Genomic DNA, 22,045 nt, shown 5'->3' on the forward strand with positions numbered 1-22,045 from the left:
GTCCCTGCTGCCTGCGGGGGTGCACATGTAGGGATGTGGGCGCTGGGGACCGTGACCGTGGCAGTCATGGTGATGATGATGGCTGTGGTAGCCAGAGGACGAGAGTGCGGTGGCTCTGGTAGTGACGTTGATGGTGGTGGTAACTGGTGACAGTGGCCATGTTGGTCCTGGGGCTGGTACAGATGGCTGTGGTCACAGTGATGGCAAAAATATCTTGACTTTTGGGATAGTCAAGCCAAGTGTCCCATTATAAAATAACCCTTCAATGGCTTCTCGGCCTATTGGTTAAGATCAAGTGTAAAACAACCTTGCAAGGGCAGATGTCTGGCCCAGTAGCTAAGCCAGTGGTCAGGATGCCCGCGACCCATACAGAATGTCCTGGGTGCCACACCCGCTCTGGCTCCTGCTCACACACACCCTGGGAGGCAGCAGGTGATGGTTCAAGTGATTGGGTCTCTGCCACCCACACAGGAGACTTAGAACTCCCTGCTCCTTTGTGGGCAACTGGCGAGTGAACTTCATATGGGGACTCTCTCTCAAGTAAAAAAAAAAAAATTAAAAAAAAAAACACCTTCTCCTCCAATCGCTAACACACGGGAACTCCAGGAGGAGGGCTGTTATTGTTCTCTGCTGAGTTCCCAGTGCCCTGGCCAGTGGCTTATAACAGCTGCTCAGGAAAAAACCAGAGTAGAAGGGGCCTGAGTCTCTCCTTGTGATGCACACTAAGCCACCTCACTTGATTCTCACCACGCCCCTTCAACTTTCCCATTTTATAGATGAGCAAACTGAGGCCAAGAGAGATGACATAACCTGCCTAAGACCACGCAGGAGAACGGCCGTGGGGCAGGGGGGTGCAGGCATCCTCCCTCACCCTGTTCTTTTTGCCACACCCATCACAGCCACTCTCCCCACCAGCACTCAGCATAACATCGTGGTCTTGGGCTCAGGCTTAATCATAGAAGCACTCCTAATAATAGTAACAATTGCTGTTTGTAATTGTTCAAGTAAGGCTTAAATGGTCAAGCCTGTGGAAATTATTAATAACCCAGCCCCAGCCGTGGTGGTGTGGGTCATATTAAATTGTGTTGAGATGGATACCTTGGCAATAATAGCGACTGGGGTCATAAATTAATAACAGGAATATTTAAATTAATGCCACGCCATCGCTACCCCGGGTAGTAAGCAGCCCGATGCTGCTGTTAGCGTAATGTGGCCCCTTCCTGCACTTCACGGATTCAGCGGAGAGCAAGGCAGGTCCATCAGCACTGTGGAGGAGGAGGTGTCCTAGAAGCAAGTGGTGGCTGTCTGGGGGAAGTGAATCCTTGGGGACTTCTGGAGAGGTGCTCGCTGCCTGGCCTCTCTGCCCAGCCCTGGCAGCTGATGCACACCAGTGTTCAAAGCCACAGGGACAGTTACCTGTGCTTTCCAGGGCTGCCCCTGGCCTTGGGCGGCTACACAGGAAAGAAATTCACAGGACATAAATGAAAGAATTAGCTGCAGCAGAAGCAGGCAATGGCCTGCCATGCTCCGCTCATCCCGGCCTTCCCCTTGGTCTTCTGACGTGCGAGGGTTGCACTGAGTTCCAGGCACACCCAAAGATCTGGAAGCCAGCATGGGTTTCAGAGACTTTCCCTTCCCCCTTGCCCGGCACCTGTGCCTCAGGGCCTGCATGGCTGGGAACCAGGAAAGATAGGGACTGGCAGGAGGTGAGCACTGTCGTGGGGAGGGGGTGTCACTCTCCCTGGATTGGACCTACCAGGGTTTGCAGGGCATGGTGAGTGTGGTCCTGGGAACACTGTACATGGATGGGTACGTCGATGTGAGTCCACTCAAGCACTTTTCCCTTTCTTCTCTTCTACGCAACTCTGCTGAGCACCTCCTGGGTACCACCCAGATAGCAGGGAGCTTGCCAGCTCGCAGAAGCCCTCACAGGCTAGAGAGGTCAGTTGCCAGGGATGCATCTGTGTGCTTGTGCGTGGGTGTGTGCGTGTGTCCGTGACCAGGTCACATGTCCATGTGCACTGTGTGTAGGCATATGTGTGTCTGAATGTCACACCTGTGCAGGAGCGCATGTATCCCTGTGTTTTGTGTGCACACCAGTGAGTCCTACAAACCCATGATCTGAGAATTCAAATGATGTGGGCATGGACTCCGCCTTGAATGTCCCTGCTACATCTCGTCATGGTCAGGTTACCTGCACTTCTCTCCCCCGAGGTCTTCGCCCAGAGATTCCCCCGCACGGAAGGGGAGCGGACGGAGTGGGGAACGGACCTGGAGATGAAGAGCAGGGAGGCCGCGGGCACTGTGGCTGATAAGGACTGGGTAAGAAGCAGGACACTGGGCAGAAGCTGAAGCCAGAGGAGGAGACAGATGGGAAAGAGAGTGAACCCTGCGGCGGGCCGCAGCCGGGGAGGAGCCGGAGCCGCGGCGCGGACGCCCTGGCCCCTGGGCCCACAGCATCCGGGACCGCCGCGCAGCCCCTGGGTACCGGGGCGGGGCGGGTGAGAGGCTCCGCGGACCAGGGCGCGCGGGAGCGGCTCCCCGCAGCCTCCACCCCCCCAACCCCGAGGCGGCGGGGCGGGCGGGCGCGGTTCCGGGGGTGGGCGGGCTGGGCGGGGAGGAGGCGGGGCCGCCGCACTGGCTTCACCCAGCCCCTTAGCCCGCAGCCAGAGCGAGCGGAGCGTCGGCTAGCTCCAGCGGGCGCGGGAGCACAGCGCAAAGCAGTCCTATCCGTCCGCAGAGCGGACCGAGCTGGAAGCCGAGCGCTGCCGCGGAAGGCGGGCAACGGAGGCAGGTGCTGCTGGCCGCGCCATGGACGGGCCGCGCCTGCTGCTGCTGCCGCTGCTGCTACTGGGGGTGAGTGTCAGCCGGAGCGAAGCCCGCTCCCTTCCCCCGGATCCGAACCCCGTGGGGATCCGGGCGCCACCTCCAACGAGAAAACTGGACAGAGCGCTGGGGTCCCAGATGCTGGGGTGGGTGGAGGGAGGGCAGCTCCGGTGCCGGATCCGCGGGGGAGCGTCGAGGGTTCTCCCGGCGCAGAGGCGACCCTGGGTCCCCAGGTAGAGGTGTGGGCAAGACTGGTGCACAGATTCTGGTCCTCGGGAGGGATCTCAGGAAGGGGTCATGGGGCTCTCGCACCCCTGGATTCTTCGGGAGAGGGCACTTAGGTGCGGGAATCCCGAGGGGACCCGCCCCCGCCGGCATCTTGGTCTCTCAAGTGTTGCGGGACAGAACCAGAGCGAGACCAGGAAGGGGAACGAGACCGGGACTGGAGATAAGGGGCGAGCGGGGCTGGGCGGGGACCGATGGCGAGGGCATGGAACAATGGGGAGGAGGCTGGACGGACTGGAGGCAGAGGGGACTGGGCACGGACAATGAGGACCGGCCAGACAATGGGGGGGAGGGGCGTCGTTAGGACGGGTCGGGGAGCGGGAGAGCCCGTTGGAGAGGGACTTGAGGTGGGCAGCGGCGAGGGAGGTGGAGAGATGGGAACGAAAGCAAAGTGGACGGAGCCGGGGATGCCGACGCGAAAGCAGTCAGGGCAGTGGGGCGAGAAGGGAGCGAAGGACTTGTCCCAGGTCTGCCCGGCTCTCTCCCTCGCAGCTTTGCCCGTCCGGGAATTGGGACCGAAGATGCGGCGCTAGGAAGGGAGCGTCCACTTCGCCGGGACGAGCCCGCCCCCCAGGTTCCCCCGCGGCCGCCGGGATCCTCTCCCAGTTCCAAGTGGTGCGGAGAAAGGGAAGGGCGCAACGGGCGTCCGGTGATCGCGCTTGGCCGCGGCCGAGCCGGGTGCGGAGCGCGCCGGGATGCCCTAGGCGGGGACCGTCCCGGCAGCGCGCAGCTCCGGGCCGTGCGGACAGGAGGCAGCCCGCAGGGGGCGCTGCGGGGCGAGGGCTTGCGGTAGCCAGCGGTGTGCCTGACCGGAGCAGCACACCTCCCCTCAACCCCGCCATAAAGTTACGGGACCCCGGCACCCCATCGGCTTTCGGCAGAAGCTTCTGGACTGCAGACGAGAGGGGCGCAGTCGGGACATAGCGAATCCGGCGTGCCGGATGGCAAGGCTCCACCAAGGTCGGCGAGCTGGTGCTCCTGTGGGTGTTCTGGGTAGTTCCGGCACGACTTTCAGGGGCAGGGCCCCCGCAGGTGGCCGCGAACTGAACGCCCCGAAAGGTTTCTCAGTGGAGGGGGCGCGTTCCCTCTCCCTGGCGACTCCATCTTTCACCTGAGCCTTGTGCCCTCCAACCCCCCACTTTACGGATAAGGAGACTGAGGCTCTGAGAGTTGAAACGACTAGACCAAGGTCCCACACTCCTGGCGCCCCCTCTCCTCCCCCGGGCTGGGCTGCCTCTCACCTGCTGCCGAGCCCCGCGCCGCCGGGGCCTCCTAAGGAGGTCGCCGGGCGTCCCAGCTCCGAATGACAGCGGAGCTTCAGGGTCCGGTGGGGTTGACGCCACCCTCTCAGAGGCCAGCCGGCCAGCGGCGGAACAGAAGGGTGAGGCGGGCAGAACCCCTCTGGCGCGCTGGCGAATCCCCGAAGCTCGGCCCTATCCCTGGGGCTGTCAGTACCTGTGGCTCAGGCCGGGGCTGGGGATGCGCGGAGGCACGCGTGCTGACCGACGCCGCGGGCGAGGGCTGCCTCTTGGCCGGGGTGGGGTGGGAGGCGGCCAGGGTGGGGGTTGGGGAGGCCTGCGTCCTGTCTCAGAAGGTGCGAGGGCGTGGGCGCCACATCTGGCGAAAGCAGCTGTCCCGGAGCAGAGAAGAGGCGAGGAAGGAGGGGAGCCGAGCGTGGGGCCGGCGGGCTCGGGACGGTGCAACCTGCGCGGAATCAGCGCTGCAGCCCCTGCGGCTCCGCGCACCGCCGCGGTCCGACTTTCTTCCCGAGAGCGCGCGTCCCGGCGGGTAGGCCGGGGAGTCGCGCCCGTAATGGAGGCACTTTGTCATTCAGACGTCTGTAACCGGAGCCGCGGGGCTGGCTAATGCGCCTAATAGGGACGCAGCCTGGGCAGCAAAGGAGCGGGCGTGAGGGGCCGGGGCTGCATGGGAGGGAAGGGACCCCACCCCACCGCACCAGCCCAGGCTGGCTGGAGCGCCTAGCTTCTCCCCTCAGAGGGCGGGACGGAGAGTCGGGAACCCTAAACTGTGTTGAGTACCTACTATGTGCGTCGCGCGCCCCCGGTATGCTCCTGGCTTACTCCTTGTAAGGTCGCAGGAAGTCAGTGTGGCCGAACCTCCCGGGCGTGCAGGCGCGAGACCCGGCTCTCCAGGTTAGCAAGTGGCCGCGCCCCTGTTGGAACCCGGGGTTCTGGATTCAGAGCTGACTTCCCTGCGTGTGCGGCGCGCCCCTCCTCCCGCTTCTAGCTCTCGCGAGGAGGCGTGGCCTGAACGCCCCAAGCCGGCGAGGATGGTTCCGGCGCCCTAAACCTTTGGGACAACGCATTTAGCACATGGCATCTTCTCTCCTGCCGGACACCCCTGCCCCGCCCTGCTCTGGGCAATTAGCTGCAGTGCCCCGCTCCCAACCCAACCTGTATTCAAAGGGGTGGGGGGCATGTGCCAGTAGCCCTTCCCCAGTATTTGCATTTGTAAATCTCTCCGACTAAGGAGCCCTTTGCTGAAGCGGCTTTGAGCGGTCAGCACCCACCACAGTGAATGCTCATAGCTTCACACACTGCCCACTCTTTGGGGGTATGTTCCATTCTGTCCAATTTTTTTTTTCAAAAATTTAAGATCCCTAAAAATTAAAAAATTTAAAAAGCTAAATATTTTTAAAAATTAAAAACCCTAAAATTCACCTAAGCGTATATCCACTCTAGTTCCTTGAAAGCCTTGAAATGGCAAAAGTAAGACGATGGCACACCATCTCAAAGACGGTGACATCATTCTGCCGGATTTGAAATGGGCACGTATGGAATATTCAAACTCAGGCAAACACATGTGTCATTGTGACACAGTGGTCACATTAGCCTGAACTGTAGTCACCCCCTCCCTGCTTGGTTGACCTCAACCCTCCCACTACGGCCTGCCTGGGGTCAGCGGCTCATAGTCCCCAGGACAAGATCCTCCCTTGATCACTGGCATTGCCTGTATCTTCATAAACTGTTGCACATTTAACTCTCACAACAGCCTCGTGCAGTGCATGCTACCAACCCAGAGTTTTTGGTGGGAAAGCTGAGGTTTAGGGAGGTTTAAGTAATTGGCCCAAAGTACTTTCTATCAAATTCATAGCTCCAGGACTTTATGGTACAGGAAAACATGCAACAAGCACAGCACACACACGGTGACTAATCATGTGGCCTACACAGCAGAGGTGAGTCCTGAGAGCAGAGAGAGGGCTGGGGGCTGCAGCAGGGACAGCAGGCTTCTAACAAGGGGCCTGCACAGGCTACCGCCCCACCCACCACCACCAAACACAGACCCCCCCCCCCCACCAGCTGTCCAGAACCCAGGTCTCCACTGACCTCACTTAACTGGAATACAGCCATGAGTCACGAAGGCATCCAGGAAGACCTTGGAGAACAGAAGAGGGTCCCCAGGTGTCTTAGCCCCTGACTCATCCACGAGGCAGGTACTGTCGTGACCACCTGAAAGGAGGAGACTGAGGCACAGAGGAATTCAGAGCCCGTCCCAGCTCAGCTGCAGGGCGGTGAGCGGAGGGGGCAGCCGAGGAGGAGGGCACTGGAGCGCACACATCCGCCCCCTCTGGGGCCCAGGACACACCTTTCTGGCAACGCTGCCTACTTGATCCCTAGAGATCCCATTAGACCTCCCCAGTGAGTCTGGGTGTGGGGCAGGGGCTGTCCCAGGTTGCACTCTGCCAGCAGTGGTGAGAAGTGACAGCTGACACCGTTACAGGAAGGGAGGAGATTGAGAAACTACAAAAGCCGACAGGAGAACTCGAAAAGACAAAAGCACGGTCATTTGGGATACGGAACACAAAGTTTCATCCCTGGCAGCTCAGAAAAACTGCAGCACACGCCATATCACTGAGGCTCGGGGACACCGCGCAGGTGTGTCCCAGGGACAGACAAGGGTGCAGCCGCTACACGGAAAACAAAACAAAACAAAACAAAAATAGTGAGGAGGTTCCCCCAGTTAGTGCTGACTGGAAAACTCAGTTATCCACAGTCACCGGACCGGCACTCCAGTTAGTTGAGGCCACACAGTATGTTCCTGTTCTTAAATTCTGCACCAGGGAGCCGACCGTGCCATGAGGGATCCGAACAGTGCCAGGCTGGACACGAAGGGGTGGGGCACTAGGGGGCAGGCAGGACCTGTAACACCTCATCCCGGAGGGCTGGGAACAACAGGGCGGCTTCCTTGCGGAAGTGACATTTCAGCAGAGCCCTGTAGGATGACAATCAATCAGAACAGACCCTTCTGGACTCTTGCCTGCTGGGGGGAAGCCGGCATCTGCGACCCCAGACTCCCGATCTGCAGATGTTCCGAGCACTTGCTGCCTCCGTCATCTGGGAGATGGCAACCACAGGCTGCCTCCTAGGTTGGCCCAACTGTCCATTCCCGCTGCTTCCTCATTTTTCTTCCCCACCAGACCCCGGTGAGAATGCAGGATGTCTTAAAAGACTTGCAAGGCAGGAGTGTCCTGCCGTGATCTGGCCAATGTGGAAGCAGGGGAATGCCCCAAATGACCTTGCAAACTCCCCCGCGGTTCTATGGCCCAAGCGCCCATACTTCTCAACATCAAATGGGATGGTGGGGGCACTGCACGGTCTGGAGCCAGCAAAACAGGCTTTGGAGTTTTATTAGACATAAAGTGTTTTTTTTTTTTTTTTTTTAAGGAACAGAAATATAAAGCAAGCCTCCAGCAGCCCCTGCCTCTAGGGAATCAGGCGCTAAATCGTTCCATCCATGAGTAAAGACGCTTCAGTGGCAGGAATCCGACCCCCTTTCCCCTCATTCCGCAAGGGGGAGGGGCTGGTGGCAGGAAATCAAACCCTAGAGTGGCAGGGCTGCTGGGTGGTGAGAGCAGACACTGCCTCACATCGCTAGCAGGCGTCTCTTTCTCCCTATCTTGGCGCCAGGCTCTTGCTGATCGGCTGGTCCTTTGCCTTGGCACCAAGCGGTCTCCATCGCTTTCTGTGTGGAGAGGGAAGGCGGGGCCGGCCAGACTTCCCAGTGCGGAGTCAGGATTAGAACCCCAGCCCCCAGCCCTCCTCCTGGTGCTCTTGGGCCCAGATACATCCTGTTTGATATTTTGTCTTTAGAATGAAGGGCCTGGAGGAGGACTTCTCTGGGTAGACGCAGCTCTGCAGGTGTGAGGCTTAGCGAGTGGAGTTTGGGCTAGATTTCAGCTCTGTTCGCCCCCTCGGCTGGGGGCCTGTGCAGGCTGCAACCTGCGCAGGTGTATCCTGTGGGCTCCAGGGGTGGCTGTAACCCCAACATGAACTTTGCAGAAGGTCAGCATCCCAGGCTCTGACCTGGTCCCGCCTCACAGCCTGCAGGGTGCACTGTCCCCCACTGTCTTACTTCCCCACTGGCTTTGATGTGCCTAATGCCTGCCTGGTGAGCTCATCCTGGCCCAGGTGGTTCCAATAGAAGGCGTTGGGGGGGGGGGGGGCGTCTGATCCCTTCCAAGACATCCCCCGTCTTTCTCTCCAGCCTGACCCTCTGATCTTGCCACACCCAGGTGTCCCTCGGAGGTGCCAAGGAAGCATGCCCCACGGGTCTGTACACCCACAGTGGCGAGTGCTGCAAAGCCTGCAACCTGGGCGAGGGCGTGGCCCAGCCCTGTGGAGCCAATCAGACCGTGTGTGAGCCCTGCCTGGACAGTGAGTAGAGGGTGGCTGGCGGGGAGAGGAGGGAGGAGTGGAAGGGAGGTGGAAGGGGGGGGGCTAAAGGGGGGAGCATGCCCATTAGAGGCCTTCTAAGTGCTCTGCCTCAGGGCAGGAACTCCTGCCTCCCCTATAGCATGGTCACCAGAAGTGGGGCTGCTCCAGTATGGGAGGCAGAGAGAAGCCGAGAATGAGAATGCGTGAGGGATGGGTGCAGAGGGAGGAGGGGGACCTGGTGGGGGATCCCCCCAGGGGTTGCTCCTTCCCAGCTCCCAAGCAAAGAAGCATGGGGTAGGAGAGCATGGCCAAGCACAGGAGGAGAAGCTGATGCCAAGCCCAGCTAAAAATAGCCACTGCAAAATCAATGGCTGCCACTGACCTTCCGTGAGCTTGGGGGAGGGGCAAGAGGATCCAATCCGGGCTGCCCTGGAGACTGACCTTGGGGGATCCTGGGAGGTTGAGGCCACCCCTCCCCCCAGCTCCGGCCAGGGCAGCAGGGACATCCTTACCATGGGCTGACATGGGGGGCAGGGGACAGGGGGACTGTTGCCACTGCTGCCTGAAGAGGGGTGAACCCTGCCTTCCAGAGCGGGAGGATGAGGGAGGCAGAGGGACAGCGGGTCCGGGCCCCTCAGCTCCAGCCTTGTCCAGAGTTCCGTGCGTTTCCAGTCATGAGTCTCAGTCCACGTTGGACGCCCCAGTCTTCAGTTGCTGCCTTAGGCGAGGGGCTTTTTCCTGCCTGCTTGGAGGCCGGTGGGAAGCATAGGCCCACTGGGAATGAGGGTGTAGGCCTGGGGAGTCTAAACCCATCCGCTGGCCTGGTCTCAGGTCCAGACATGGCCCCCTCAGTCCGCCTGTCCCTTGGGCAACCCCCTCTCCTTGGTGTACCCCAGGCATGCTCTTCTCCTCCCTGTACTGTGGGTGCTTATCTCACCACCCAGCAGACCGAAGCCTGGGCCCGGGGCAGGGGCGGGAGGGGGGAGGCTTTGCCCCCTGCACTGGCTCTGGCCTCATGGGGTTTGCATCGGTGGCGGGTAGAAGGTCCATCAACCATCAGCATCCTAGAACCTCCACAGCCTGCTGTTCTCACCACCCAAATGTGGCTGGGGAAATTTCCCTCCTGCTCGCTCGCTCACTCGCTCACTCGCTCTCCTCCTCCCCTCTCTGCTGCTCCCCCTCCCCACCTCCAGCTGGGTTAACAAGCCTTTACAAGCCCACTTTATGGCACGGAGACCCCAGTGGTCGTTCCCTCTACCCTCAAAATGTTTCCACAAGGAAACCTATTAAGCTCTTGCCTTCATTCTCTGCCAAAAACGACCGCATTTTTCACACCACCTAAAACTCTCTCCCAGGAGCTTTCTGTCCATTTGCTCTATTTTCCCACGGGCAGGGCTCGCCTCTCTGGCTCCCGTGTGACGAGACCCACTCCTCTGCCACGGGCCAGCCAGCCAGGCCCTTCTGGTTCATACAGATCCAACTCCAGCCTCAGCTGTTTGTTTGGAAGTCCCTTGTGCTGTCTGACCATGTCCCCAACCCGAGTCCTCTGCACTCACCATTGCACTGTTCCAGGCCCAGACTCTGTGGGATCCCTGCCATGTACCAAGTGCTTTTTAGTTTTTAAGATTTATTTATTTTTTTCATTTATTTATTTATTTGAAAGGCAGAGTGATGGGGGTGCGGGTAGGGGAAAGATCAAGAAATCTTCCATCCACTGGCTCAATCCCCAAATGGCCATAACAGCCAGGGCTGGGCCAGGCTGAAGCCATGAGTCGTGGACTCCATCCAGGTCTCCCACAAGGGTGGCAGGAACCCAAGTGCTTGGGCCGTCGTCTGCTGCTTCCTGGGTGTATTAGATAGGAAGGTGCTGGGACTCGATCCCAGGCCCTCTGATATGGATGTGAGTGTCCCAAGCTGTGGTTTAACCCTCTGAACCACAATGTCCACCACAGTGCCCAGGGTTAATTACGACGTTGTGGCATAGTGGGTAAACCCACTGCCTGCTGCTCCAGCATTCCATGTGGGCACTGGTTCAAGTCCCAGCTGTTCTGCTTCCAATCCAGATCCCTGTTAATGCAGCTGGGAAAGCAGGAGAAGATGGCCCAATTGCTTGGGTCCCTGCACCCACATGGGGGACCCAGAAGACGTCCCGGCTCCTGGCCCCTGGCTTTGTCCTGGCTCCGCCCCAGTCGTTGGGACTATTTGGAGAGTAAACCAGCAGATGGAAGCTCTCTCTCTCTGTCTCCCACCTCTCTCCCTGTAACTCTGCCTTTCAAATAAATAAAAATCTTAAAAAGAAAATTACAGCCAAATTTCTTCTTTTTTAAAGATTTATTTATTTGAAAGTCAGAATTACAAGAGAGAGAAGGAGAGGCAGAGAAAGAGGTTCTCCATCTGCTGGTTTACTCCCTAATGGCCGCAACGGTTGGAGCTGGGCCAACCCGAAGCCAGGAGCCAGGAGCTTCTTCTGGGTCTCCCATGTGGGTGCAGGGGCCCAAGCACCTGGGCCATCTTCTACTGCTTTCTCAGGCCACAGCAGAGAGCTGGATCAGAAGTAGAGCAGCCGGGCCTCATACTGGTACCCATATGGGATGCCGGCACTGCATGCATTGGCTTTACCCACTACGCTACAGCGCCGGCCACACAGCCAAATTTCATTCATTCCTCCCCACCAGCCTGCGAATGGAGATATTATTCCCCATTTTCTAGAAAAAGAAAAAATCTCAGAGAGGTCAATAAGGCACTCAGGGTCACACAGCGAATAAAGGATGGAAGTGGGTTTTGAATTCAGAGCTGCTGGCTCCCTGGGAAGAGAAGCCAGGGTCTCTGTCAGAGCTGGCTGGAAGCCGCAATCCCCCCCAGGCCCCCCTGCCTCAGCCTTCCCTTCTCTCATCCCCTGCCCCCTTCTGCCCCTTTCTCTCTGGTGGCTCCTCTCCTCTGCCTTCCATGCCTGCCCCAGGCTCCACGACAGCAACCCTGTGTCCATCTTGTCTCTTGATGCTTTTAGTTAAGGGAGAGACCTGACCCCATGGCTGCCTCAGTTTCCCTCGGCTGGGCTCCTCCCTCCCACCCCCTCCATGCTCCAGACAGCCCCGCCTTCCCTGGTCCTCAGGTTTCTAAATCCAAGCTCTGCCAGCCCTGGGAGCAAGGGTGGGACCGTGTTCCCCACCCTGGGCTGCAGAGGGGAGGAAGGCCTGGCCCCGCCCCCGGCTCCCTCGCACCCCGGCATCTCCACTCTCTCCGCTGATTCCCGAGCTCACCTCCCTTCATTAAGAGCGTGAGTCAAGAGGAAGTTTGCAAATCTCCCCTTTGTGCCACTCGCTGACTGCACGCAAGTCCTGGCTTTCCAGCCTCAGCCCTCCTGCTGTACCTGAACTCTCCTGGCCTGGACTCCGGTCCCCACCCTCCCAGGCCGAGCCCTGGAGCAGGGTGGGGAGGCACCCTGGGTGGGAGCCTGAGTGACTCCCAGGCGGAGGCTCCCTAGGGGCAGGCTGGCCTGCCCGGGCTGGGTTCACAGCCCTGCTCAGGCCCCCGGAAGGGCTGGGTAGGCTGGGTGGGGACTGGGCTCAGTTCTCTCCCTAATCACCCAGGCAGCAAGAGAATTCTCAAAAAGAACTTGCCAAGAGATTTGGCGGCACCAGCTGGGCTACCCCCGGGAGCCTGGGGGCCTGTGCTTCTTGGGAATTGGACAATGGGGCCCTTAGCTACCTTCCCAGGGCAGCTGGCACCAGGGATCCCAGAGCCGCGGGGGCGGGAGAGATCACAGGTGCACCCTGTACTCGAGTGCTCAAGGTGCAGGCCACTGCCCGGCTGTCCCTGTGCCCGCAGGCGTGACGTTCTCCGACGTGGTGAGCGCCACCGAGCCGTGCAAGCCTTGCACCGAGTGCGTGGGCCTGCAGAGCATGTCGGCGCCCTGCGTGGAGGCGGACGACGCCGTGTGCCGCTGTGCCTACGGCTACTACCAGGATGAGACGACTGGACGCTGCGAGGCGTGCCGCGTGTGCGAGGCGGGCTCGGGCCTGGTGTTCTCGTGCCAGGACAAGCAGAACACGGTGTGTGAGGAGTGCCCCGACGGCACCTACTCTGACGAGGCCAACCACGTGGACCCGTGCCTGCCGTGCACCGTGTGCGAGGACACCGAGCGCCAGCTGCGCGAGTGCTCACGCTGGGCCGATGCTGAGTGCGAGGGTGAGAGCAGTGGCGGGGTCGGGGGTGGGGGCGATAGCGGTTGGCCCGGGTGCCCTCTGGGCAGCGAGGTGGGGAGGAGTGGAAGGGGCACTGACCAGAAGGCCCTGTCCTAGCCCGGAAACCCCAGGGAGGGCAATGTTCCCAAGCCCATCCCACCGAAGGACCCCTCCTCTCACTGTTGGCGTCCTGGGGCTCCCCATCGGGGAAAAGCCAACTGTATCACCGACTCGGAGTGCAGCTACTGCGTCCCAGCTCGCTCCCCGGGACTTCACTCACCCATGGCTGCCAGCTGGAGATTGGACGGGTCGCCGGTGGTGGCCGGAAGATGGCCACAGGGCACAGAGTGGGACATGCAAGACCCTTGTGGTGGGCTTCGTGAGCTGGAAAAGGGCTGGAGGACTCAGGGGCAGGGACCCTTTGGCTCTGAGACCTCATCTAGGTCCCTGGTGGCTCTGCTGCCTGGGATGGGCTCCACCCTGTCGCTGCTGAGTGATGTTAGGGGGGTCACCTCTGTCTCTGGATCTGTCCCCAGGGTGGTTGTGTCATGTGGTTCCCATGGTTCCTGGGGTAGGGAACACACAGTGCGGCTGGCAACAGGAGGGCGCGCAGCTTCCAGAGTGGATGAGAGTGCTTAGCCAGGCACAGGGGTCCGGGAGATAGGGTGGCTCCCGGATGAGAGGAACAGACGCGGTGGGAGCTGGGGCATAGCTGTTTTGGGCTCTGCTGGATGATGTCCATCTTGGGCGAGGCGGATGGGCTTCTCGCCTGCAGGGGAGATGACTTTATGTTCTGTCCATCACCCATTGGCCAAGGCCTCCATTGAGCCATTTCTCTGAGCGGGGAGCACAGCGCCCCCTTCAGGACAGAGACCGTCTTGGCTCCAGTCTGATGAGGGAGACTTGGCCCCAGCACTTATCCCAGCCCTGGGAACTTGGGAGACCTCCCACTCCGATGGAAGCAGCACAGCCTCTGCCTTCCATCAGCCCCCTCCTTCCACACATCCCCGGACCCTGGAGGGCCCCCCAGTTGGAAAGAGGCCCCCACACACCCATCCCTGCCTTCCAAGTCCTGTAATCCTGGCCCTGGGTGCTCAGGTGCCGGGCGGGCTCTGAAGCGGGGCTGAGGCCAGGTGTGTGCTTGAAGCTTGCTGCATTAGAAAAGGGTGGAGGGGGGAAGGAGGGAAGAACGGGGAGGTGCTGGTGCCATTGCCTGGGGCCAGGGGGCAGGCAGCGGGCAGAGCCGGGAGGGAGCCAGCCAGCACACAAGGGGCAGTGCAGTTCATGGGGCAAGACTGGACTAGCCAGCGGGGGCCTTAGTCAGGGGCGTGGTTAGAGGCGAAGAGGGTGGCTGCGGGGGAGGGGGAGGCAGGCTCTGCCTTTGCGGGGGTTTACGGATGCCTCCCAGGTACCACCCCACTTTCCCAGCACCTCCCAAGGAGGAGTATGCCCCCGGAGGATGTGTTTGCTCCTGCCCCTACTCCCCTTTCAGCTCCAGCCTCCGAAGCTGGGGGGTGGAGGGAGTGGGGGCGAGGGACCACTTCAGGAAATGGAATCTGAGTCTTGGTTTGGTGCACCCCCAGCTTGCCTGCGTATACATTTCAGGTGTCAACAGGGTGACTCACCCACCTCCCCACCCCTCAGTGAGATTCAGGTTTAGGAGGGGTGACCCGGTCCCTCCTCCCAACGCAGGTCTAACAGCTCCTATTCCGGAAATGGCTGTCAGGGCTGGCCAAGGGCTTAGCGGGTTGGAATGTGAGTGGACGCGGCCACATCTGGGTCTCATCCTGGCCCACATCAGAAGGGGGAGGTGAGGTGAGGCTGCGCGCCTGGGCAGCGGCTCAGTCTTCAGTCTGACTTGTCCCCAGAGCCCTTTCTCGTTTTCCTTCGCCAGGGCTCTCTTCTGTAATGGCCGGATTCACCCCACCCACACTCCTTCAGTCTCTGGGCCAGAGCGGGTCTGAGCTGAGCTGTATCTTCAGCCTCCCGGCTCCAGCTGCCCCCAGCTTGCCCAGTCCCCTCTCAGGACCCCCAAAGACCCTCCCTAGTCTGAGGCTGCGGGAGACAGGGCTGTGTCTTCTCCACTTCCCACCTGACCCCCTCCCAGGACTGAGATGGCGGAGGGGAGGATGGGCAACAGATGGCAGCCCCCTCCCCACTGCCATACAGGTGGAGTCCAGATTCACATCTGGGGGCCTTTCCCCTTGGAAGGTGTGAAAACGGGGGCCTTTGAAGCATTTTCACCTTGAGCCCCGAAGACCGGTGGGCAGCTCGGACTCCCACTTGGGTGGGCAAGCTGAGGCCCGGGCGGGGCAGAGCTGGGGAGCCCGGTGCCCTCGCTGTCACCTCGTTGGCATGTCCTGTCTGCTGTCCCTGCCTGCACCAGGCGTGGGAAGCGAAGACGGATGGAATAGGCAACTTTGCCCAGACAAGCACCCCCAGGCTGGCCAGAGCCCACAGCCCCAGCGCTGGCCTCAGAACGGAAAATCCCACCTGCTGGTGCCAGGAGGTGTCAGGCCCTGCCAGGGAGACTGGCAATGCCCAGCTGGCACCAGAGGGTCCAGGTGGGTGGCCAGGCACAGTCTCCCTTCCCCTGAGGCCGTGGGCAGTGCCTGCCTCGTGGGCCCTCTCTCAGCCAGCTGTCTGCTTCCTCCGAGGAGGGCTTAGCTGCCTGCCCCCGTGTTCTCCAGGTGGCAGGATCAGGCATGGCCGCTGTCTGAAGACGGGCTGGAGGGAGGCAAGCCGGCTACCCCTGCACTCCCTGCCCATGCCCAGAGCCCAGGACGTCGGAGACGGACAGGGGCTGGGTCAGCTCTCAGGGAGGTGGTGTGGGGGAAGCACCCCCCCTTCCTCCGGACAGGGCCAGGTGTGGCCAACCAGACTTTTCCCCCAGAGTGATTCCAACTCGGGGCTTCTTGGAGGCCCGAGATGTTTACCGCCAGGCCAGGCTTCTGGATTCCCGGGGAAGCAGAATAGAATCTAGGACCGCAGCCGGAGATGGAGGGGCACTTAGAGACCCTGTCTTAATATCCCCGTTGTATATTTGGGGACATGGAGGTCCTGTTGGTGCAGGCCTCCTTGTTCTTCTCCACTGTCCTCATGTCACACACACAGTCCCGCCCCCACCTGAGTGTCCCTGTTGAACCCTGACGCACCCAGGGCCAAGAGGCTCAGGAAGAGGCTCTGGAGGGGGCTGGCCAGTAGGGGAGGGGCGTCCAGGGGCGCAGGCACTCACACCCATGGCCTTTCTTCCAGCCATCCCTGGCCGTTGGACGACACGATCCCCAGCCCCAGAGGGCTCGGACAGCACGGCCCCCAGCACGCAGGCGCCTGAGGGACCTCCAGAGCAAGAGCTGCCGGCCAGCACGGCGGCAGACGTGGTGACCACAGTGATGGGCAGCTCCCAGCCCGTGGCGACCCGGGGCACCGCTGACAGCCTCATCCCAGTCTACTGCTCCATTCTGGCGGCTGTGGTTGTGGGCCTTGTGGCCTACATCGCCTTCAAGAGGTGAGAAGAGGGTGCGGTGGGGGCTGGGGAGGGCTGTGCTCTGACCTTGACCTGAAAACCCGCATGCCCTTTGAACTTCACCCCAAACCAAGCTCATGTCTCTGCTATCTCCAGGGTGTGGCGGGTCAGCAGGAGGTGAGGGAAGGGGAGCACCTGCCCGGTCCTGTCCTGTCCTAGCTCAGCCCTTCCCTGCCCCCATGTGCCCTCCCCTCCCTGACTCCCCCCACACCCACTGCTTGTGTCCTCAACCCTCCCCCCCCATTCCCTCCCCTTCCCGTGTCACACTTGGGATCCCTGGACCTCCACATCCAGGAATCCAGAGCACGCAGGAACTCTCTGTTTTAACGTGCACTTTCAAGTTTTAAATGCATCTTCCATTATAATTTTCTTAAATCATCAAAGTAATCCAGGCTTGTTTAGGAAAACGCAGACAAGACGATGTCTTCTAAAGCAAAACGTAAAAGTCCCTTTTATCCCCCTCCCACATCCTACCCCTCTCCTCATTGGAAAAATCTGTTTGGCCTTTCCCAAGTATTTGCTGTGCATTCTTGAAATACACGCATGCGTATAAAAGCTTTCTAGAAGTATACATAAACACGCAGGGGTTCAGCGAAGCACCGCCCGGCTCCCACCCTACAGCTTCACTCCTGCTTCACCTCCCCCTCGGGAGCTTTGCTGAGGGGGTCAGCTGAGCCCTGGGGGCTGCTCATTCAGTGATGTGGGTGCACCGTCAGTCCCCTACTGATGGACATTTGGTTTGTTTTCAGCTCTTTGTTATTGCTTATAATTGCAGCGGAAATCCTTGCTTATATCGCTGCCCACATGTGGGAGTGCTTTAGACGGTAGACTGGGGAGAGTGGCGGTCCTGGGAAGTCATTTATTTCTGCCCTCTTCGTCCCCGTAAACGGTTCGAGAGCGCAGGTGGGGCGCCCCTCTGCTCCCCCAGCGATTTCAGGCCAGATGGGGGCCTTTGATAGTGTGCTGGGGTGCGAGTGAGGCCCCTCCCACGTGCCGTCAGCGCTGAGCTCACACAGCAGCAGGGACCCCGGCCCCCAGCCCCTGTTGTGTTCTGCTCCAGGTGGAACAGCTGTAAGCAGAACAAGCAAGGAGCCGACAGCCGCCCGGTGAACCAGACGCCCCCGCCCGAGGGAGAAAAACTCCATAGTGACAGCGGCATCTCTGTGGACAGCCAGAGCCTGCATGACCAGCAGCCCCACACACAGACGGCCTCGGGCCAGGGTGAGCGGCTGGGGGTGGCGCTGGAGTGACCAGGGTGGGCTTGGAGGAAGAGGCTGGCTCCCCTGGAGGCCAGGGGAGGCTGGGAGGAGGGGCTGGGGAGGACAGGTCCTTTCCTGGGGAATGTGGGCAAGTGGAGGCTTTTACAGACTCATCAAGCTAATTGTCCTCCCTGGGGGCTAATTACTGCCCAGAGTGGCTGCAATTGGCCTCCTGCCCCGGACTTCTGGGGACCAAGCGGTGACGTCTGTGCCCTAATCAACGGCCCACAACCCGGCTGCTGGGACACTTGCTGCAGGTGTCTGGCCTCCTCCTCTGCCTTGATTAATTGCTGGGGGCCCCAGTGGTGGGGACAGTGCCAGTGAGGAAGGGACAGTGAGTCAGCATGCCCTGGCTGTGGGGGAAGGGGCCCGGGGCAGGTGCTGACACCCTCTGGGTTCCCGGCAGCCCTGAAGGGCGACGGGGGCCTCTACAGCAGCCTGCCCCCTGCCAAGCGCGAGGAGGTGGAGAAGCTGCTGAACGGCTCCGCGGGGGACACCTGGCGGCACCTGGCGGGCGAGCTGGGCTACCAGCCGGAACACATAGACTCCTTCACCCACGAGGCCTGCCCCGCCCGCGCCCTGCTGGCCAGCTGGGCTGCCCAGGACAGCGCCACGCTCGACGCCCTCTTGGCCGCACTGCGCCGCATCCAGCGAGCTGACATCGTCGAGAGCCTGTGCAGCGAGTCCACGGCCACGTCCCCGGTGTGAGCCTCTAACCTGGGGAGCCCCTGCCCTGCCCCCACATGCCGATGACAGATGCTCCAGCCAGCCCTCAGGGGCCCGTCCCCCTGGTGGGGGGGGGGGGCGGCCACCAAAGCTGAGCTCCCCTGGGCAGGGCCTCAGAGGCCGGGCCCCCAGACCACAGCCCTGCTACTTCCCTTGTGTGGCCCCTTGTTTCTGATCCCACTCCCTGTGCAGCGGGAGAAGCACCTCCTCGCTGCTGCCTGCCCCACCCCGTGTCATCCCGGGCCACCTCTCCCCTTCTCCCCACACTGCTGGTGTCATTTCTGAGGGCTGACACCAGGAATGCCTTGGGGGGAGGGTGGTTGGTGACAAGGTCCTGAGACTGAGAAGGAGGTACTGAGGAACAGAGCCATGGACTCTACACTGTGAACCTGGGGCCGAGGGAGCGTGGCTCGAAGGGGCCCAAGCCTCCCTCCGTCCCCGCTCCGCCCCTCCGCCGAAGCTGGAGAGGAGCAGAGGCCTGAGTGGCAAAGGGGTTTGAAAACCCAGTCCACCCAGTCTGCAGGGCCCAGAGAGAGGCTGTGATTTGCCCAAAGCTGCCCACAGTGGAGAGGTCCATCGTGGGCTGGTGCCTTCCTCCTCGTGTGAGGGCTGGGGAGGAGGGCAAGGTGCCCTCTGAGGCGATGCCACCCTCCACCACCATCTCCAGGCCCCTGCAGAGGCCGGATGCTTGCCCAAGGCCTGCTCCATCCATCCGTTATGATGGGGTCAGGTTTGGGGTTTGGGCAAAGGGGCGCTGCTTCGCTCTGCCTGTCCCCTTCTGTTGGACACGTCAGTGTGACACCTGTGGCCCCAGTCTGTGGGTGTCCTCTTGTCCCAGCACTGACCTGGAGCCAACACTGGCCCCTAGAATCAGCCCTAGGGGTCAGGGACTAAGGACCCTTCCACTCAATCTTGCAAAACACACACACGCACACACACACACACACACACACACAGGATGAGAAACCTTGCTTTTCTTCATGAGGTCCTTCTCGGGGGCTGCCCAGGACAGCCGCCAGGGAAGCATGGGAGGGAACCGAGCTCTCCGCCGGCCGGCCGCCCTCACCCCCCGGGTTTGGCAGGCCAGGGACTGCTGGGGCTTGAGCCGGAGGCGGCTGTCTGTGCTCCGAGGACCTGCACGTGGAGGAATGCTGCCCCCCCTCTCCCCTCCCCTGCAGGCATGAGTCTGGCTGGGCCCACAAGGCTGAAGAAGCCCAGGCCAGTGTGGGAAGGCAGCAGGAAGGGGCGGAGTTGGACACGTGGCACGGAGCAGGTTCCGGCCATCGCTAGGGCAGCTTCAAAGGACTGCTTTTCCCTTAGCTTGGCCTGAGAGGGACCGGGAGGGCTTGGTGGCAACGCCACCTTCCCCCAGCCTGGTCTGTTTTGCTTGATGTTGGAATGAGTGTGGCTCCCCCTGTATTTAGCATGAAGGAGCTCCGGGCAGGGCGTGCACGCGCCCTGCACAAGGGCCCAGCAGCATTGTATGTAGATGGCATTTCTTTGACCTCAACCTAGGATGAGAGGAGGAGACGCACCTGCTGGCCCCTCCCCTGTGCACCTGGGGAGTGGGACAGAGCGTGAGTCTATTTATTTTCCTCCCCAGCACGTGGGGCGCGGGTTGGTGGGGGCTGCAAGTATGTCTGAGCATGTGTTCTGTTCTGGGGCCCCTCCCGCCTCCCTTTGGGCTGAGACGGAACCCTCTCAGCTCTCCAACTGGGGGCTGCAAGCTCCAGACCCCTGGGCCCCTCCCCAAACCCCCTCCCTTGCATCCTGTGTAATCATTTCTTGGGCCCTCCTGAAACCTACACATAAAACATAAGTGATGAACATTAAATAGCAAAGAAAGACAAATTGTGCCAAGAGATTTTTTTGGAAATCTACACCTGACTTGAGTTGGTTGAGAGAGTGTGTGTGTGTGTGTGTGTGTGTAATTCACATGCAATTTCCAACTTTGCAAGTTCCTGTCCTATTTTTTTTCCCCTCTGAAACAAGGACATTTTTAACAGAAAACCAGCAAGCCCACGTGTGTGGCCACGGATTGCTGGGGCAGGAAAGAAGCAGGGGTGCTTTGCCCCCAGATCTTGGAGAGGGAAAGTGAAAGCAGTGCAGGAAGCTGGCCATCTGTGAACTTGACCGGATGTCAGAAGTGAAACTGACCACAGGGGCGCCAGAGGCTTGCTGGGAGGGCCAGGTCACAACCCCGCAGCTTGCAGCCACCCACATGGCCTGGGACACACACAGACACACACACACACACACACACACACACACACAGAGTCTGGCTAGCCCGGCCTGCAGTCAGGCAGACAGGAGGCCCCTCCCACGAAGTTCTCGTGAGAAGGTCCCAACCCAGGCTCCTGCCAGCCTGAATTTGAGGCCTTGCCTGGCCCAGGCCTGGGAGTTCCCAGGCCAGACTGGTGGTCTGAGCTACTTAGCCCTGCTGGTGGCTGGCTCAGGTCCTCTGGTGGGACTGCCCTGTAGCCGGGGGTGGCTGGAAGAGGCTTGTTTTCCCCAGGAAGAGCAACCCCCCAAGCCTGCCCGAGTGCCAGATCCAAGGAGAGGGGCCAGTGGGGCCCCAGCCAAGAGTTAGACGACCGCTGGAAAGGAGACTGCTTGTCCTCTCTCTCCCCCTCCTCCCCCCAAGACTGCGAGGGCTGTGGGAAGACAGGGGAGAGAGCCATGATCCCGGAGCCTGGAAAACACCCTGAGTGGTGGGGAAGCCAGTCTGCATTGCAGCAACCCCGCTTCTGATGGGGGCGACAGGGCCGGGCTTGGGCATCCTTCTAATCTGCCGGGGGAGGCACAACTCCTGGCTAAGGGAGCCCCGACTCTGATGGGAAGTGGGGTCTTTGCCCTAAGACAGCCTCAGGCCAGGCTGGGGAACAGCCTGTGCTGGCCTCAGAGACTATGGGAGACGCACAGGCCTGCTGGCGAGGGCAGTCTCGAGGGAAAGAGGACCCCACAGGCCCTGTGTGGTGTGCACAGCCAGACAGCGTGGAGGGTGTCCAGGTGCAGACTCCCCCATGCCAGGGGCCAGGGAAGGGACAGTGAAACTGAGCCCCTGGGATGAGTGGAATTAACAGCCTGGGGGGGGGGCGCATTTGGCTGAGGAATCCACCTGAGCAGGGGCCCCTTGGCGGGGGTGGGGGGATTTGGAGGTGGTAGGTAGAGGACTGAGCATTGGGCGGGGAGGCAAGGGAGGGAGGTCAGCTGAGTGGGGCAGGGGGAGGGGCTTAGGAGAAGCCTGGCTGGAGGTTGGGGCTACCTTCAGAGAATCTTGGGTACTATCGGCAGTGTTGCTTGTTGGGCAGCACCAGCTCTGGCTGCAGAACAGAGGGTGGGGGTGGGGCCAGATAGGCTGAGCCATGGAATGGTGAGAAGAGGGAACTCCAAGGTGCTCCCCAGCAGGTGCGACACTCTGCGGGGGTCGGGAAGTGACGCACACAGGCCCAGAGATCCTGGGAGCTGGGACAGAGACTTGAGGACCTTGTCTCAGAGGGTTCCTCTGCACCCCTCCCCCCAGCACACGGAGACCCTCTGCCTGACCTCTCTAACTCCCCCTCA

The 22,045-nt window shown here is 60.7% G+C and overlaps 1 protein-coding gene across 2 annotated transcripts; it reads left to right on the forward strand.

Moving 5' to 3' along the window:
- Positions 1-1,796: 1,796 nt before the first annotated feature.
- On the forward strand, positions 1,797-20,332 carry NGFR (nerve growth factor receptor). Of its 2 annotated transcripts, XM_070060025.1 has the most exons (7): positions 1,797-1,941; positions 2,215-2,322; positions 8,645-8,786; positions 12,615-12,974; positions 16,226-16,478; positions 17,557-17,717; positions 18,162-20,332. In XM_070060025.1, the coding sequence occupies exons 2-7, from the start codon at positions 2,278-2,280 to the stop codon at positions 18,461-18,463; spliced, it is 1,263 nt and encodes a 420-aa protein (XP_069916126.1). In that variant the 5' UTR covers positions 1,797-1,941; positions 2,215-2,277; the 3' UTR covers positions 18,464-20,332. The 2 variants fall into 2 exon arrangements, with proteins under 2 accessions (XP_069916126.1, XP_051680838.2); XM_051824878.2 differs by lacking the exons at positions 1,797-1,941; positions 2,215-2,322 and adding an exon at positions 2,650-2,856.
- The last annotated feature ends 1,713 nt before the right edge of the window (positions 20,333-22,045 follow it).

Source organism: Oryctolagus cuniculus, chromosome 17 (genome assembly GCF_964237555.1).
Source record: "Oryctolagus cuniculus chromosome 17, mOryCun1.1, whole genome shotgun sequence".
Classification (NCBI taxonomy): domain Eukaryota; kingdom Metazoa; phylum Chordata; class Mammalia; order Lagomorpha; family Leporidae; genus Oryctolagus; species Oryctolagus cuniculus.